The 19144-nt window shown below is 37.1% G+C and overlaps 1 protein-coding gene across 2 annotated transcripts in view; it reads left to right on the forward strand.

The window, feature by feature from the left end:
- Positions 1-2042: 2042 nt before the first annotated feature.
- Positions 2043-19144, forward strand: part of LOC307134463 (nuclear GTPase SLIP-GC-like) — a 46103-nt gene continuing 29001 nt past the window's right edge. The window contains exons 1-11 of one of the 2 annotated variants that reach the window (XM_079830231.1): positions 2043-2223; positions 2594-2656; positions 2746-2799; positions 3245-3382; positions 16047-16075; positions 16164-16214; positions 16380-16681; positions 16791-17036; positions 17205-17399; positions 17495-17673; positions 18060-18099. In XM_079830231.1, coding sequence (XP_079686357.1) covers positions 16063-16075; positions 16164-16214; positions 16380-16681; positions 16791-17036; positions 17205-17399; positions 17495-17673; positions 18060-18099 — 1026 coding nt within the window. In that variant the 5' untranslated portion in view covers positions 2043-2223; positions 2594-2656; positions 2746-2799; positions 3245-3382; positions 16047-16062. The remainder of the gene's footprint in view (positions 2224-2593; positions 2657-2745; positions 2800-3244; positions 3383-16046; positions 16076-16163; positions 16215-16379; positions 16682-16790; positions 17037-17204; positions 17400-17494; positions 17674-18059; positions 18100-19144) is intronic. The other variant, XM_079830232.1, reaches the window with a different exon arrangement.

The raw sequence follows: 19144 nt of genomic DNA on the forward strand, positions 1-19144 counted from the left end.
GACCTCAGTGCTGCATTCGACACTGTTGACCACAACATACTTCTTGACAGGCTAGAAAATTGGGTTGGGCTTTCTGTAATGGTCCTCAAATGGTTCAGGTCATACTTAGAAGAGAGAGGTTATTATGTGAGTTTAGGTGACCATAAGTCTGAGTGAACATCCATGCCATGCGGAGTCCCACAAGGGTCAATTCTTGCACCACTCCTATTCAACCATGCTGCCACTGAGCCAAATAATGAAAAATAACAAAATGGCTTACCACAGCTATGCTGACGACACCCAGATCTACTTAGCCCTATCACCTAATGACTACAGCCCCATTGACTCTATGTAAATGCATTGATGAAGTTAACAGTTGGATGTGCCAAAACTTTCTTCAGTTAAACAAAGACAAAACTGAAATCACTACATTTGGAAACAAAGATTACATTTTCAAGGTGAACGCATATCTTGAGGCTAAAGGTCTAAAATCAAAAAATCAAGTCAGGAATCTTGGTGTGATTTTGGAGTCAGACCTGAGTTTCAGTAGTCATGTCAAAGCAATAACTAAATCAGCTTACTATCATCTGAAAAATATTCCAAGAATTTGATGCTTTGTTTCCAGGCAAGACTTAGAAAAACGCTAAGTTTCATGCTTTTATCACCAGCAGGGTGGACTATTGTAATGGTCTTCTCACTGGCCTTCCCAAAAAGACCATTAGAAAGCTGCAGCTCATACAGAACTAGCACTCAGTTTACCCTTGTAAAGACATGACCTGAACAAACCATTGATCATTAATTTAACCCTACTATCGTTTCTTAGGTGGGGTTATTATATCAATTTGATATCAATGCAGTTCGAATGGAGGTATTACTACGTTTGTTCATACTGAACTTTGAAAGTTAGTACAGAGTTTAGACATGATTTCTATTATAAGAATACGATACAGATTTCAATCAAGTTATCCTCTGAATTATGAACAGAGATTTACACTCATACATGACATGATAAGTCACACTTTCAATCAACCATTCAATAGTTATAACAATTACATGAATTGTGAGGGATCCAAGCATAATGGTCACATTCTGTATATTGGTTGTAGACATGATCGAATTATGCAGTAGAAGGATGTTTGATTATAAGTCTGGCTACCTTCCTTTTTTCAACGATTTGACGAAGTTTATATGTAAAACCAGTCTCTGTAGGTTTTCTTGTGGATTTCAACTCTCTGGCACTCAGAGGTCACTCTGAAGAAGAAGGCCTGTTTTGTATCTATGTTTCTGGGATCAAACAATCTCTGCTGTTAACTTGGTGTGGCTCAAGCTGTGCCCTCTCCAAATCAATCTGTCTTTTACCAACTGCCTAAGGTTGACATCATCTTCCCAAATGGCAGATTGTCTGCTTTAAATTCCTGCATGTTGATCTGGATTTTACATGGAATTCTGATTCTTGATCAATTTGAAAGATTAATATGTGTTTAGTTTGCCCTCAAATCCTACATAGGCTTCCCGTTTGCATTTGTGCATGGCAATTTTATTGAATTTTTTGCAAGCATACAGAGCGATAAAGTCAGTTAGCTAGAACAAATGACTCTTATGAACCAGTTCTTAACAGCAGGTGATGGCTTGGTTAGCAATGGCTGCCCCTATGGAAGGTATGCTTTCCAGGGGCTGGTTTACCCCCTTGGTTTGCACACACTGCAGCAGGGATTTTGGCCCACTCCTCCATACAGACCTCCAGATCCTTCAGGTTTCGGGGCTGTCGCTGGGCAATCCGGACTTTCAGCTCCCTCCAAAGATTTTCTATTGGGTTCAGGTCTGGAGACTGGCTAGTCTCTCACAGTTGAAGTATACCTATGATAAAAATTACAGACCTCTACATGCTTTGTAAGTAGGAAAACCTGCAAAATCGGCAGTGTATCAAATACTTGTTCTCCCCACTGCACATGTTTGAAATCGAAAACACCTAGAAGTGTGATGTGGCACAAATGACTCCTGCTGATGATGAACGAGCTGAGAAGTTTGGTGAACTACCCACAACTCTATTTCTCCACCCCATTAGACATCCAGAGAGGTGGAGCTGGCTGTCATAGAGTACCACTTGCATTTTTTCCATTTTAGTAAGGAGAGAGCGGAGAGAAAGACCAAGGACTAGCAATAATAATAAGAAATATTTTAAAAGAGAGTAATAGAGGAGTTCTTTTCCAGTCAAATTCGGGGGGGAAAAACTTTTATTTCAAGGTGAGTGTTTTGTTCGTCTGTAGTTGCTCTGTAATTGCTCATAATGCGTTAAATTAATGATTTATGGTAAGAAATATGATTGAGAACTAACTGATGATCAATAAATATTGAAATATACATATTGTGATGAATTGATAAAGGATAATTTTGACATAAAACCAGTCAGAGTTAAATCAGATGTGATGTTAAAAACTGCGTCACATGCTAGTTAATGTGCATGAGTTCATGCAAAACGGAGCCATTTTGTGATGGTCTGATATTGTTAATCAACTTTGCATTTGAAAGAAAAGAGAAAGATAATAATTTCATGTGAGATATCTGTTTCCAATTCATATAAAGTGAATGCGAATACATTCTCTGCATTATGCAGGTTGTTTTTTTGTTTGTTTCCTGTTGATGCATACTTCCTGAGTCGACCTCATACGATTGAACGGTGAGCCAAAAGTGTCTTGTTGCATCATGTCATGTTATTATCTGGAGTGAATTCAGTACCATTAATCTGTCATCAATCTCTGGATACAGATAAGAGAAAACAACACACCATGCGCTTTGGATACCATAAGTGAAACTACTCTGGTAGTAAATCTTTCTTCTTTCACATGACTAGTTCTACTTCTTTTTTTCTTTACTTTATAAAAGTACAGGGAACAAAGGAAAAGATTCATGAATTGTGTTTGGGGAAAAATGTATTTTGTTTGTGATACTAACAGGTCTGATTGTTTTCCCTCTTAGTTCCATTGATTGCATGTTTGCAAACTTTGAACTTATTTCATTTGATGGTACCAATACAATACATTTCCTCCTTTCACAATTTGTAATGAAATTGAAGTGAAAAAGACGTTCAGGATAATGATATGCTACTGTGCCCATTCAACCTGACCTGTTCATTTAGAACCCCACACTAGAATGTTACAAGTTACACCAGTATAAATAAAGAGATAATAATCATACATTAAGTGCAATATGAAGTATATAAATCTCAACTTTTTTTTATTTTTATAATTTCCTTTACTTGGCACAGAGTGTGTAATTTGATATCGGAATGGTCCACACCCAAAAACTGAGTCTGTACAGGCAGATCTGACGTCAGAACTTCAGAGCTCAACTTGATAGCTGAATCGACGGCAGAGTCAACAGACATTATCCTGAGAGATACAAGGTAAAGCTCCCTTCAAATTAAGGTTCTTCATTTTGCTGACATTTGAAAACCTAACTGTTAAAGTCATTTTTTGGTAACACTTTACAATAACAGTACATGAATAATCATGTATTAATACATGAATTAATAGTTTATTAAACAGGAACTCATGATTAGTGAAGATATGAACTAATCATGAACAAATGAGGAGCTATCATGAACTAAGACATGAGTCATAAGGATTCATGCATGAATAACAGCAGCATTAATACATGTTAGTACATGTTTGATAATTAATGCATTAATTAACATGTATGGTTAAACTAAATCAAACAGGCTCCTTAAGAATAAATAAGAAGTACTCTGACTTTGAATTAAAATTGATTTAATACTGTCATAATTTAAACTGTAATAGCCTATTATAATCTGCCATCTGCAGCTTTGTGATTTTTAGCCATTTTTGTGAGCCATTAATTACACACTTTTGTCTAATCAAACGTGGAAAATAGACTAATAACTATCACTAATCATTTTAATTTGATATAAACCGTTTTCAGATTTTTATAGTTCAATTAGGCTACGTTTAGTCACAGCTAGTTTTCTTCCCGGAACTACAGTATGTAAGGTTTGTTTCTAGTGGGATACTCATAAGTGGCGCCCTCGGTGCTCCTAGCGCGTTAGTTGTGTTCCTTCATGTCGACTGCTTTGGTTAACCGAAATAATAATTTAAGACATGTTTGTATGATTGTTGTATTGGGATATTTCTGGAGGTGTGTACTTTAATTAACTGTATTTTTTAATTGGTTAAATGTAACTTATATGCTTTGATTAGCATTAGCCGGTGGATGCACCCTGTTTTACATGTAAACATGCCTTATGTGGGTCTTTACTCTTTACAGGTATGTTTGGGCTTTCTTTTAAGTCCATATATGTTTAATTATATAAATATAAATAAAAGAACTAGCCTACAAATACTTTTTATCTTAGTTTTTTTTGTGTAAAGGAAAAAGGATTCTTAGTGTATGTAAGAGCCATATTTCATATTTCATAATTTATATTTTCATATTTTTACTATGCAAATTTGATATAATAATTATTTGTGTTAATTAGTCATTTACTGTTGAATATAGTTCTTTGGTTTGTATTTGTTCTTTCCACGCATGCTCAGCGACGTCTTTTGGTAGCACATGTAAAGAGTTGGACGCACATGCAATAAGTGCAGACGCATAGTGGGAGAACACAAAGCTTTTGACCGTTTATTATAATACAGCATAAATTGGCTCACACGTAAAGTATCTCTGCAAATAAGTTGTTGAGAAGACAGCGTTGCACAAGGATTATATGCTGTATGTAAGAAATGTGACTCTTTATCTACTTGGAGGAATAAACAGTGTTAAAGGAACTATGGACTTCGAGTTGTGAATACAAGACAAGAAAATACGCGTCAAAACTTGTGGAATAACTAAAAGACATTCACATGTGCCTTACATGTAAGTCAAAAGCTTTCTCCGTTGTTAAATTAAGAGGAGTTATTACAAGTGCGCACTTACTGCACGTTAGTGGAAGACCGTGCTTGCGACGTCAGAAGGGCTCGATTGTTGTGGATTAACGTGACAGTGTCATGCAGGATTGTGTCAATGGAGTTAAGAAAGACAGAAGATCGATCATCCTACTGCTTGCAAGAAGTGTTAATTGAGCAACTTTGATCGTAAGTGAATTTGCACGCTTTGAAGTTTAACAAATGGCGGACAGTAAGGAGGATGACGACGATGCTATTACGCGGTCTGAACGCCGGAGGGCGCCCACTGACAAGGGTTTGGAAGAGAAGCTTCACAACAAGATAAACGCCAGAAGAGGCAAGTTGAGACAATTAACCGCAAAATCAAACGAGATTGAGGTGCTTATGGAAAATATTTCCAACTTGAATGATGTTGAAAACAAAGAGTTTAAATTCTACAAGCTGCTGTTTGAAGAATTTGTTGAGTGTAATGCATCAGTGTTGCTGTATTTAAAAGATGAAGAGCATGATGCAGATCAGGATTTCTGGTTTCAGCCTAAATTATTAGGCTGCAAAAAATTCATGGAAAAAGTGCAGTCATGGATTGAGGAAACTAAACAGTGCATTCAAATGTCTCAAATTTGTGACAATGAAGTCTCACCAATGGATAGTGTGTCAATGGTGTCATCCAAGATAATCACTTCTAATAAGTCAGGAAGTCGAGCAACATCTGTTTCCAAAAAATCCTCAATATCCTCTGCATCCTCAGCTCGTCTTAAGGAAGAAGCTAACAGAGCAGCTTTGTTGGCTAAAGCAGCCACTTTGAAAGAAAGGCAGAACTTAGAGATGAAAGAAGCTAAGTTAAAGGCTGAAATGGAAAAGTTGGAGATAGAAACAGCTCTTGCAATGTCTAACGCTAAAATTAAAGTGTATCAAGATTGTGAAGAACAACAGTACACAGGTCAAAATGTGGCGATCCAAGCAGTTGATGTACACATGCCAAAACCGGAGCATTATGAATATGATGAGTACAATTTAAGGTCAAAGCAAGGACAAATGTCATCACTTCATGAAGCAGTTTACTCAAGTGTACCTGCAAGTGTCAGACCTAAGAAGACAAACACTGCAAAAGAATGGCCAACACCAGTCAATGAAACATCATGCCGTAATAATGATACATCAGAACTTCAAAGAGTGATGCAACGTCAGACAGATATCACAGCAATGCTTGTGAAGAACCAACAGATGTCTTGTTTACCTCAACGTGATGTTCCTTTGTTTCACGGAGATCCACTTGAGTTCAGATCTTTTATGAAGGCGTTTGAACATGCTGTTGATTCCAGAGCTGATAGTAGTGCTGACAAGTTGTACTTTCTGGAGCAGTATACTAGAGGTGAACCCAGAGATCTTGTAAAAAGCTGCCAGCACATGCCAAATGATCGTGGTTATGCAGAAGCAATGAGACTCTTGCATGAAAAGTTTGGAAATGAGCTGAAAATCGCAACAGCCATAATGCAAAAGGCATTCAAATGGCCTGAAATAAAGTCAGAGGATGGAAAATCTTTAAGTGCATTTTCATTGTTCCTGGTCACTTGCCGCAACGTAATGGAGGACATTGAATATATGGATGAGTTGGATAATCCTACCAACATGAGGATTATTATCTCAAAGCTGCCCTACAAGTTACGTGAAAGATGGAGAGCTCATGCTTACGAGTATGAGGAGCGCAGCAGAAGAAGAGCCAAGTTCATTCAGTTGGTGGAGTTTGTTGATCGCCAAGCAAAAGTAATATCAAACCCACTTTTTGGAGATCTGGATGCTTTGGCAGGTGATAAAAAACACACCAACAAGTCTCTTCAAGGAACCAAGCTGAAAAGAGAAGGAAAAGGAAGTAGCAGTTTTGCAACTGACTTCAAACAGGTTGGTGAAACTCAAAAAGACTTGACGATCAAAAACAACAGTGCACCAGTTATCAGTGCTTTTACTAAACCTTGTGCATTCTGTGAGAAAAACCATACCTTGGAGCAATGTTATCAGTTTGGTGCTAAGCCATATAAAGACAAATTAGACTTTCTTAGAAAGAATGGATTTTGCTTTGGATGCTTAGTGAAAGGACACTTAAGCAAAGACTGCAATAGAAGAAGCACATGTCAGTTGTGCTCAAAGAAACATCCTAGCATGTTACACTTAACCACACAAAATAAGATTCCTGAGAAAGAAATGGTAAAAGTTGAAAGAACTGAAGTTACCACTTTACCTGCCACAATAAGTCATGAGACAAGTGCCTGCACTGGGGCCGGGGACAACTGTGTGCTTGCCATAGTACCTGTCAAGTTAAAGTCCAAAAAGAGTGATAAGTGCGTGGAAGTGTATGCCTTTATTGACCCAGGCAGCTCTGCCACCTTTTGTACTGAGGCACTAGCAAGACGGTTGAATGTCCAGGGTAGAAAGATTGACATGATACTAAGCACCATGAACTCAAGGAAACGAGTGGAAAGTTACATGCTCACCGATTTGGAAGTGAGCGGGGTGGAAGAGAACAACTTCATTGAACTTTCCAAAGTGTTTACACAAAAGAGCATACCAGTGTCAATGGAAAACGTTCCACAACAACACGAAGTTGACAGATGGCAGTACCTCAGTGAAGTGAAGTTGCCTCACATTGACGCTGAGGTGGAGATCCTCATAGGGAACACAGAGTTCAAGCTTCTGGAACCATGGAGAGTAATAAATAGTAAGCACAATGGGCCATATGCAGTAAAGACTGCCCTTGGATGGATTTTGAATGGACCTCTAAGAGAACCTGTTGAAGACAACATGCATGGCTATGCACAAACAAGCGTTACAGTCAACAGAATCTCCCTTGAGAGTGTGGAACAGATGCTGATACAACAGTATAACCACGATTTTCCTGAGAGGAATTGTGATGACAAAGCTGAATTGTCACAGATGGATCACCAGTTTTTGAATTCTGTATCTAATTCAGTGCAATTATCTGATGGTCACTACTGCATTGACCTTCCAATCAAGAAAACGGTTGTACGAATGCCTAACAATCGAAGTGCAGCTATCCAGCGAGCACTAAATCTTAAAAGGAAATTCCAGAAAAATCACTCTTTTCATGAAGAGTACACAAACTTCATGGATGGCATGCTAAGCAAAGGTTACGCAGTCAAGGTGCCTACATCCCACTTAAGTCGTCAAGATGGTCAAGTTTGGTACATACCTCATCATGGGGTGTATCATCCTCAGAAGAAGAAACTGCGGGTGGTGTTTGACTGTGCCGCAAGTTTCCAAGGAATGTCTTTGAATAGTGAGCTCTTGCAGGGTCCAGACATGACAAATTCACTCATGGGAGTGCTCACTCGCTTCAGACAAGAGTCAGTTGCCATGATGGCAGATATTGAAGCTATGTACTATCAGGTGAGAGTTTCTGAGAAAGACAGTGACATGCTCCGCTTCTTATGGTGGCCAAATGGAGATGTAAGTCAGAACTTGGATGAGTACAAGATGGTTGTCCATCTCTTTGGAGCAAAGTCATCTCCAAGTGTAGCTAATTTTGCTCTTAGGAAGACAGCAGAAGAAAATCGCAGCAAGTCATCTGTTGAAGCAGTCAACACAGTTCTCAATAACTTTTATGTAGATGACTGCTTAAAGTCTGTTTGTAGCCATGTTCAAGCAATTGCTTTGTACAATGATCTCACAAAACTTTGTGCGAGCGGAGGATTCCGTCTTACAAAATGGGCAAGCAACAGTCGTGCATTGTTAGCCTCTGTTCCGGAAGACGAGAGAGTTGAAGATGTGAGAGACTTGGATTTGAGCCAAGATGCACTTCCTGCAGAAAGAGCATTAGGGGTATTATGGTGTGTCAATTCAGATGTATTCAAATTCAAGATTAATTTGAAAGAAAGACCTGCAACCAGAAGAGGAATCCTGTCGGTCACAAGCTCCATTTACGACCCCTTGGGCTTTCTCGCACCAGTCACATTGCCATCAAAGATTCTAATGCAACAGTTGTGCAAAGAAAAACTTGCATGGGATGATGACATTCCAGAACAGTGTGCAGAAAAATGGATAGCCTGGTTACAAGGGATAACACAATTGGCTGACTTCAGTGTGCCAAGATGCATAAAACCTGTTGACTTTGGAGTTTCAACTTCCGCGCAACTACATCACTTCTCAGACGCTAGCGAAGTGGGATATGGAGTTGTCTCATACCTCAGATTATTAAACACTGATGGACTCGCTCATTGTGCCTTCATGATGGGGAAGTCACGTGTGGCTCCGCTGAAGCAGACCACCATTCCACGTATGGAGTTGACTGCTGCAGTTGTTGCTGTTAACACGGACAAAATGTTGAAAGACGAACTGGAGCTAGAATTGATTGACTCTGTATTTTGGACTGATAGTACCACTGTTTTGAGATATATTGACAATGAAGGGCTTCGTTTCAAAACGTTTGTTGCCAACAGGATTGCCATTATAAGAGAGTCAACTAGACCACAGCAATGGAGGTACGTCAATACCTCAATGAACCCGGCTGATTGTGCATCCAGGGGACTTACTTGTGAAAAGTTCATGAAAAACTTGAGTTGGATCCACGGTCCTTCTTTTCTCAAAGAACCAGAGAACAAGTGGCCTGAGACAAATCATGACTTGTCAACAAAATTGGATGACAGCGAGGTTAAACACTTAGCCTCAGTGAATCTTGTGTGTGCAGTGGATAGCACAGATGCTGTGAACAATTTGATCAATTATTACTCTGATTGGTACAAATTAAAAAGAGCTGTGGCATGGATCCTTCGTTTCAAGGACATGATTATACAGCGCAGCACTCAAAAAACCTCCAAAGACAAAAAAGTTCAGAGTTGTGAGACAAAATCCACAACAAAAAACTGCAAAGCTCTAACAATGCAAGACTTAACAAGGGCTGAACATGAAATCATCAAGTTCACTCAAAGTCAAGGATTCAAAGAAGAAGTTTCTTCATTGAAAAAAGGTAACCCGTCTGTTAAAAAGAACAGTTGCATTTCTAAACTGGATCCACTACTTCAGGATGGATTGCTGAGAGTTGGAGGTCGTCTTGGTAGATCTGCAATGCCTGAGCATGTAAAGCATCCTATCATTATACCCAAATACTCACATCTCACAACTTTGATCTTAAGAGACATTCATGAGAGAATTGGACACTGCGGAAGGAACTATATGCTGTCAAAATTGCGACAAAAATTCTGGCTTCCTTCTGCAAACTCCATTGTCAGGAAGTTTCTCTCCAGATGTGTGACATGCAGAAAGATCAGAGCAAAGGCTGTAGAGCAGAAGATGTCAGAGCTGCCTCACGACAGAATAACGCCAGATCAACCACCCTTTACCAATGTCGGGGTAGATTACTTTGGACCGTTTGAAGTCAAACAAGGTAGAAGTAATGTTAAAAGGTATGGCGTATTGTTTACCTGCCTGACAACAAGAGCTGTGCATATTGAGGTTGCACATACGCTGGACACAGACTCGTGTTTAAACGCCATCCGACGCTTTGTGTGCAGGAGAGGTCAGGTGTCAATCATGAGAAGTGATAACGGTACTAATTTCATTGGTGCTGAGATTGAACTGCGTAAAGCCATTCAACAATGGAATCAGTCAAAAATTGAAAGTACTCTCATGCAAAAGGGAATACAATGGATTTTCAACCCACCTTCTGGATCTCATTTCGGCGGAGTGTGGGAAAGACAGATAAGGTCAGTCAGAAAAATCCTAAGATCTGTGCTGAAAGAACAAACACTTAATGATGAGTGCTTGCATACATTCATGTGTGAAGTGGAAGCAATAATAAATGACAGACCGCTTACAATTACAACAGATGACCCCACAGATCTTGAACCTTTGACACCTAATCACCTGTTATTAATGAAAAGGAAACCAGCCTTACCACCTGGACTTTTCCAAAAAGAAGACGTATATGCACGTCGCAAATGGAAGCAAATTCAATATCTTGCTGACCTGTTCTGGAAGCGATGGGTGCGTGAATATTTACCTTTGCTCCAGGAGCGTCAAAAATGGACTCAAGTAAAGAAAAATCTTTCAGTTGGCGATGTTGTTCTGATAATAGATGACTCTTCCCCAAGAAATTCATGGGTCTTTGGAAGAATCATGAAAGTGTTTCCAGATAGAAAAGGACTCATACGACGTGTGTTGGTTAAAACTAAGACCAATACCTTGGAAAGGCCTGTGGATAAGTTGTGCCTTATCTGTGAAATGGACTGTTAACTACTTCTCAAATATCAAGGAGTGTTTCTCTGCCATGCAAAGAAATGGACAATTAAAGTTTCTTAAGTGTTGCATATGTAAATAGTATAAGTATGGTTCCATTGTTTTGTTGAAAAGGTAATTGTCAGTCTGCCTGCCTGTCAATTAGGGGCCGGAAATGTAAGAGCCATATTTCATATTTCATAATTTATATTTTCATATTTTTACTATGCAAATTTGATATAATAATTATTTGTGTTAATTAGTCATTTACTGTTGAATATAGTTCTTTGGTTTGTATTTGTTCTTTCCACGCATGCTCAGCGACGTCTTTTGGTAGCACATGTAAAGAGTTGGACGCACATGCAATAAGTGCAGACGCATAGTGGGAGAACACAAAGCTTTTGACCGTTTATTATAATACAGCATAAATTGGCTCACACGTAAAGTATCTCTGCAAATAAGTTGTTGAGAAGACAGCGTTGCACAAGGATTATATGCTGTATGTAAGAAATGTGACTCTTTATCTACTTGGAGGAATAAACAGTGTTAAAGGAACTATGGACTTCGAGTTGTGAATACAAGACAAGAAAATACGCGTCAAAACTTGTGGAATAACTAAAAGACATTCACATGTGCCTTACAGTGTATATGTTTATTCATTTTGTAATGAATGAATTGTTAGTGCATCATTGTGTCATGACTTTACTTCAGGGGGCATGGCATTACTATCTCATGGTTAACTTACCATACACTAACATCAACTAATGGCTTGTTACTGTATGACTATGTCATGACTTTACTTGAGGGGGCACATCATGATTAATTCATTATTAACTAACCATACACTAACATCAACTCATGGCTTGTTAATGCATCATTGTGTCATGACTTTACTTGAGGGGGCACATCATGATTAATTCACTAGCCACGTTTACATGCGCACTTTTTTGTCATTCCGATTGAAAGATTCGGTGGACTGTTTACATGAGACGTTATCTAAACCGATCTGGTGTTTACCAAACGGCAACCTCCCGCAGTTTACTCTTGAAGCCAATACGGAAGTGCCTCTAAATTCCAATTAATCGACTGGCCGCTAGGGACAGGATCCAGAAGGGAGCAGAATCTCATTGAGCCCCATGTTAAAATGGCCAACTTTAGAGCAGAATAAAACATGTTTACAGCCTGGTACAAATTGTGCTTTTGGTCTATACGGCTCATTTTGCCCTTCATGACAACTGTGAGGGGGGTGAATTTTTTTATAACTCATTCGTTTACATTATATAAAGCCTTAAAATTCTGCATAATTAAGGGCGTGGCCACTTCGAGTGACAGGTGGATAGCCATTTATCTGCTGGCTGTTAGTCATCGCGTCACTTAACCCTTAATCGTCCCTTGGGGTCCAGCTGACCCCACTGGACTTTTCCTCCATTTTTTAAAAGTGTTCCCTTCATCTCAGGGCCATGAGACTCGGTGACTTTTCCTAAATAATCTATCTAAACATGCACAAAAAATCTGGGCTTGATTTGGTTGTTCTAAGGGTGTGTAAAAAAAAAGTTACCGTTTAAGTCCCTCGGGGTCAGATTGACCCCACATTGAAAATGAATGGGAAAGTGTAAAAAATGAAAAAATTTCACTTTTTTTGTCAATTTTTTTTTACTAAATCCAGTATAAATCTGAAAATTTCCACATTTATATCAAGGTCTGGTCCTAGAGCATAAACACAAAGTAGAACGAACTTTCTATCTCATACACACACACGTACACACACACACAAACACACACATGTGTGTGACTGCAACAGAGAGTATTTTTATTGAAATTGGCAAATAAAATCAACAAAACTGGCATAAATCTGAAAGATTTTCATACATAAATGAAGTACTAATACTAGAGCACAAATGCAATATGGAACAAGCATGTTCACTCACACGCACACACACACAAACACAGGTGTCTGGAGCATTTTTTTTGGATTTTGGCGATGAATGGGAAAATGTAAAAAATGCTTTTTTTTTCACTTTGTTTGTAAAAAAAAATCAACTAAATCCAGTATAAATCTGAAAATGTCTACATTTATATCAAGATCTGGTCCTAGAGCATAAACACAAAGTGGAACGAACTTTCTGTCTCATACACACACGCACACACACACACACAAACACACACACACGTGTGTGACTGCAACAGAGAGCATTTTTATAGAAACTGGCAAATAAAATCAACAAAACTGGCATAAATCTGAAAAAATTCCATACATAAATGAAGGACAAATACTAGAGCACAAATGCAACATGGAACAATCATGAGAAAGAGAGGGAAAAGGGCAAATAAAAGAAAGATGAAAGGCAGCTTAACTTTTGCATAACTTCCCTATGGACCTCTATTGGATAATGTGGTCATTGCACTCTCTTTCTCTTTAACTATAATTCCTAAAGTTTTTCCACAAACCTACAGATGGCGGTATTCTATCCCTAACACATAGAGCAATGTCCAAAAACTATTTATATTTATTTAAGATCATCATTCAAGTGATTTTTTCATAAAAAAATAATTTTTAATGAGCTAATTTATTACATAGTTAGGTATTTGTGCAGCAAATAGGTAAAAAACTACCAAATACCCACAAAAACACAGCATAAATGTATAGTTGAGAAGTAAATAAAAAAAATGATATATAGTTTTCCATGTAAAAAAATTATATTTCCTTATGCAATCGCTCTGTAAAAGTTTGGGGTCTATCTGACCCCAAGGGACTCAAACGTAAACCCTACTTGAGGGGCGATTAAGGGTTAAGCTCCGCCCACGTCCCGCCTTTTTGCCCATTTTCTGTTATCTGGGAGTGACGCGCGATGACGCGCTGCCAAGATGGCAACGGCCTACTTTGCGCTTCAGAACGGCTCATCAGAATCCTATGGGTGACGTCACGGACACTACGTCCATATTTTTTTTACAGTCTATGGTGTTTACATGTGCTGACTTTCAGTAGGAATCATTTTGTGACATGCGCACACAGTTTGTCTGCCGCCTCAGATTCGTTACGTATCGTGGATCAATAGTTCTGTGTTGGTAATTTTTATATTTATTTGTTTTTCTGTGGGCGGACATGCAGTAGTTTAACCTAATTTATGTCCTATACAATGGCTATTTCAACAGCTGTGAATGATGAATGCGGAATCAAAAATGAATTCAATTCATTTATTTTGAAAAACACAAAATTAACAATAAAATGCACTCAAATTATTAATAAAAACATAGGATATACGGTGAAACATGAATGAAGCATTCAAGACGTGCTCAGCATCATTACTAGTAGTACTAAACATATATATTTCAGATGATTAAGGAAAGATACCATAATCACAAAAGTAATTAAAGTAGACTGTGGGTAATGTTACTTAACCAATTTGAAGCAGTTGTTGATTTATTTTTTATTATAGCTAACTAACGAGAAACAGAGAGCAGCTTGAATGTTCCCCGTTGCAATGGCATCTCTCAACGGCCACCAGGACTTGTACAGTTTTATAAAAGCTATTTATTATTTGTCGTAAAGTGTAAGAATCACCTCAGAAAAATAAATGATTCTGTCAGGCGCAGTTGAAGCCTAGGACAAACGCTGTCAATATGAGATGGTGTAGCCAGGCTATGTCTGTGTCATTATTCAAACATCATGTTCATAACATGTTACGAAATAAAAAGTTTGATACCTCAGAAAAATGAACTTTCCTCTCTAGCCTGGTGTGAGCGCGGCGCGCGCTCTTCGGTTAAGGAGGCGCGCGCTGTACTGTATATCACGTCACAGAAAGACGTGCACTCACAGTAATCGGATCAGATCGTTTACATGGTGGAATTTTTAGTTTGATCGGTTCATGAAAAGGTTTATCCCACCCCTCTCAAACCGATTACAATTTCATTCGGTTTGGCCATTTTTATTCCGATTGAGGTGTTTAAATGGAGTATTTTTATTCGGATTGGACTTTTAAACCGATTACAGTGCTCCATGTAAACGCACCTACTGTTAACTACTTATCAAATTCAGCTCACGATAGATCATAAACGTACTATCAAATACACATGTAACTAGTATAACTAGTATTCAGCCCAGTTAAGAGAATGGAGGTACCATCACGGCCTGTGTCTGGGTGGAGAGAGAACTGTACGGATCCCAGCAGACGATCCCTCACTTCCTGACTTTACTGCATGTTTACTGTTTGGTTATTTTTTGCTAACTGATTTCTCAGGAACTGTTATAAGTCACAGTAGGTTTAGTTTGATGGGAAAGAGAATATCACAAAACAGACTGAGACCTTTTGAGATAAAATATAGCAGATTTAGTATTTTCTATGTCTGATAAGGGTGATCAGTGAAAGTAATGAAAAACTATTCCTGTGGCTTTCAGTAATATTTATGATGAAGCTTCTGATAAAAAATGGTTTAAATTATGACAATAATACATTTTAAAATGTATTTCAAAGTCAAAATATTTGTTATTCATTCTAGAAAGCCTGTTTGATTTAGTTTACCAATACATGTTAATTAATGCATTAATTATCAAACATGTACTAACATGTATTAATGCTGCTGTTATTCATGCATGAATCATTATGACTCATGTCTTAGTTCATGATAGCTCCTCATTTGTTCATGATTAGTTCATATCTTCACTAATCATGAGTTCATGTTGAATTAACTATTAATTCATGTATTAATACATGATTATTCATGTACTGTTATTGTAAAGTGTTACCCATTTTTTTTTGTTAATTAAGGGTTAAGTTGTGTTAACTATACTGTGTCTGCAAATAAACAAGAATGAAACAAAGTTGAAGCAAAGAGCTGTAAGGGAGACATCCCCGGCAACATGTTAACAGTGGGTTACATCAAGTTGTTAAAAAAAGAAAAAAATAGACCACTTGCTTGATCTGAGTATTTTTCCCCCTCCAGGATTTTCCATCTCACAATGGCTAGCCAAGGTATAAAAGTTCTCAAATAAAAATCATCTCTGTGTGTTTGCTTTACAGTCAGTGATAAGGCAATATAATGAGTGCAATTCTCCCATAGGTACTAAAAGAAAACGCAAATCGTCTGACTCAAGTATAGAGTTACCGCCAGGTAAGTAAAATCTGAATCTGTCTACACTTAATCTGGCACTACTAACTAATCACTTGGTTGCCTAGGATGTCTGCACAAATTTTTCCTTTATTAATGTGTGCTTTAAATAATAATATATAAATAAATAATCTCCATTGTGATTCTCTTCTTCTTCTTTGAGCACAGAATTGACGATAATGCTGAAAGCAAAGCAAATCATGAAAAGTGTCACTGACAACTTAGTCCACACAAACGAAGACATCATTTCAAAGATAAATAAAATGAATAATGTCAGCAGGAAAAAGGAAACCATTGGGGTTTTTGGAAAATCAGGAGCAGGGAAGAGTTCTCTATTAAGTGTAGTAATGGGGAAAAATGATCTACTGCCATCTGGTTGTTATGGTGCCTGTACAGCCATTGTCACTCAGGTGGAAGCCAATCTGACTGATTCCAACTACATAGCAGAGATTGAACTCTTCTCTATACAGGTTCTTCATTAATCTTACCATGATTACCATGAGTTCTTTATAAATATCTAAATAAATCAGACTGGAGGGAAGGACATAATGCCTTATTTTCTGTATTGTACCTCTGCAGGATTGGGAGAAAGAGCTCAAAGATCTTATTACAGATTTATCAGAGGTGAGGACAGGTGAGGTCAGTGAGGAGGACAGGAATGAGGACTTGTTGGATATTGCTGCAGAAAAGATCACTGCGCTGTATGGAGCTGATGCAGATAAGAAAAAATTTGAAGAGCTCAAGAATGATGACAAATTTGCTGGGATTGAAAACGTTTTGTCCTTCAATACACAAGATAACATCAAAACAATCACAAAAAGTGATGTAAGTTTTAAATAAATATATCTAAAATGTTCATGTTTCATAAAGCAACAACAACTGTAGTTATAACAACAACAACAACAACAACAACAACAACAACAACAACAACAATAATAATACATTTTTAATGTGTTTCTCAGTAAAGTTAACATTTACTTATTTTCTCAACAGGTCTCTGAATTTGCCAATGATGTTGCTCCTTACATTCTGCACAGTCATTCTAGTCCTGGTGGCTGGTACTGGCCGCGTGTGAAGAGTGTGACGATCAAGATTCCAGATTGTCAGGAACTCTTGGAACACATTGTGCTTATTGATCTTCCTGGGACTGGAGACTGCAATACAACTAGAGATGATCTGTGGAAATCAGTAAATATATTACTATACTTAAAAAAAGAGTATACATTACATTATAGAAACACACTAAAATAATGTCCTCTAACTCACTATTTCAAATCCTATAGAACCTAAACAAGTGCTCTTCTGCGTGGATTGTAAGTGATATCAGTCGAGCAATCACTGAGAAAGAACCCTGGGGGATTTTAAAGCACTGCGTTGAAGAACTAGGACCAGGAGGAGAATGCAAAAGCATCAACTACATCTGTACAAAGACGGATGATATCAATCCACCAGCCTATATAAGGTTAGAATTAGAATATTTTTGTCATTTAAGGTGTTGTAATAACAATACTATATTTTAATTATGTATAAATGTTTCCTACAATCCAGACATCACTGAAATAGTTATCACTGATAAACTAGTCTGTGACAGATACCTAACAGCAAAAAATAATAATAATAATAATAAAAAAAATAATAATAAAAAAAATTGATTCTAAGAGTGAGTCACACTTTTTGTGCCAATCAGTTTTCTGAATTGCTGACATGTCTTCGGAGATTAGACTAATTCAGTCTAAGTTGTTGACAAGCATTTGCAAAAAACATTACATACATCGCTTTCATGGTAATATTGTACATCTTTCAGAATTTCAAAACAACACTTTGTGACTTTGTAATCTGTCTTTTTAGATCTGAACGGCTTACTATAGACCACAACTCAAAAGACAAGGTTTGGAATATTTAACTGTATAGCATACATTTTTCCTTCTGTTCTGTGCTCCCATTGATAAGAACTGCATTAAGGTAGAAGTTTCCCTTTCTGCTATTCCTGAGTAATTATGCAGGTTGCACTTATACTTGAGAGCTTAATTATAAATGGAATTTAATTAATGTAATAATTTATTAAGAAGAAAAGGAAAATTTGTTATATATAGTGCACAAGTTTTACATAATTATTGGTATATTTTAATATAATCTTTTGAAGTTAAATATAAGGGGCAAAAATGTGTATTTAAAATTATAATTGATATTATTTTCATTGTTATGTGGTAATTGACATTCCATTTATTGATATATTAAGGTGTATTATAAAAATAAGAAATGTAAAAATATTATATAAACATTTGTGCTGTCAATCGATTAATTAAAAAAAATGATTAAAAAACTAATTTAAACTAATTTATCGCACACTTTTCCTGTAATTAATCGTGATTAAAAACATTGGAGTTTTTAATATTTATATATTTCACAGTTACTCTCCAAATGAATGTAAAAACAACTTAAAGACAGTATATTTTAAATATTTGTTGTAATGACATATTTTTATTAATGAAGCCCAGTGTCACTGATACTAATACTGCTGCTGATGTCCCTATGAAAATGTTTTTTTTATTTTTTTATTTTAATGATAGACATTCAATATTACAGCATAATTGAAAGCAACCAATTTCAACATTTATTAGGCTTAAAAATAACTTAATTTAAGTGAACTTAAAATAATCTTAATAAATGTCATATTTACCCATGACCTTCCTACCTGTTAGACATATACAGAAATGTTATAAACTTATCAAATACCTTTCTTAACTGCATAAATAATAAATTAATAATAGATTAATCATCATTAAAGCTACAACCATTAAAGCTACCTTTGTTCTTTTATTATCATTAATGACAGACATATTTAGTGGCTGCTGTGACTTTAAGATCTGCCGCTGCCAAACATGACGCGGATCTGACTCGCTGTCACGTGCATCTAATTTTTCTCACAAGTT

Source organism: Gobio gobio (assembly GCF_949357685.1).
Source record: "Gobio gobio genome assembly, chromosome: 11".
Taxonomy (NCBI): domain Eukaryota; kingdom Metazoa; phylum Chordata; class Actinopteri; order Cypriniformes; family Gobionidae; genus Gobio; species Gobio gobio.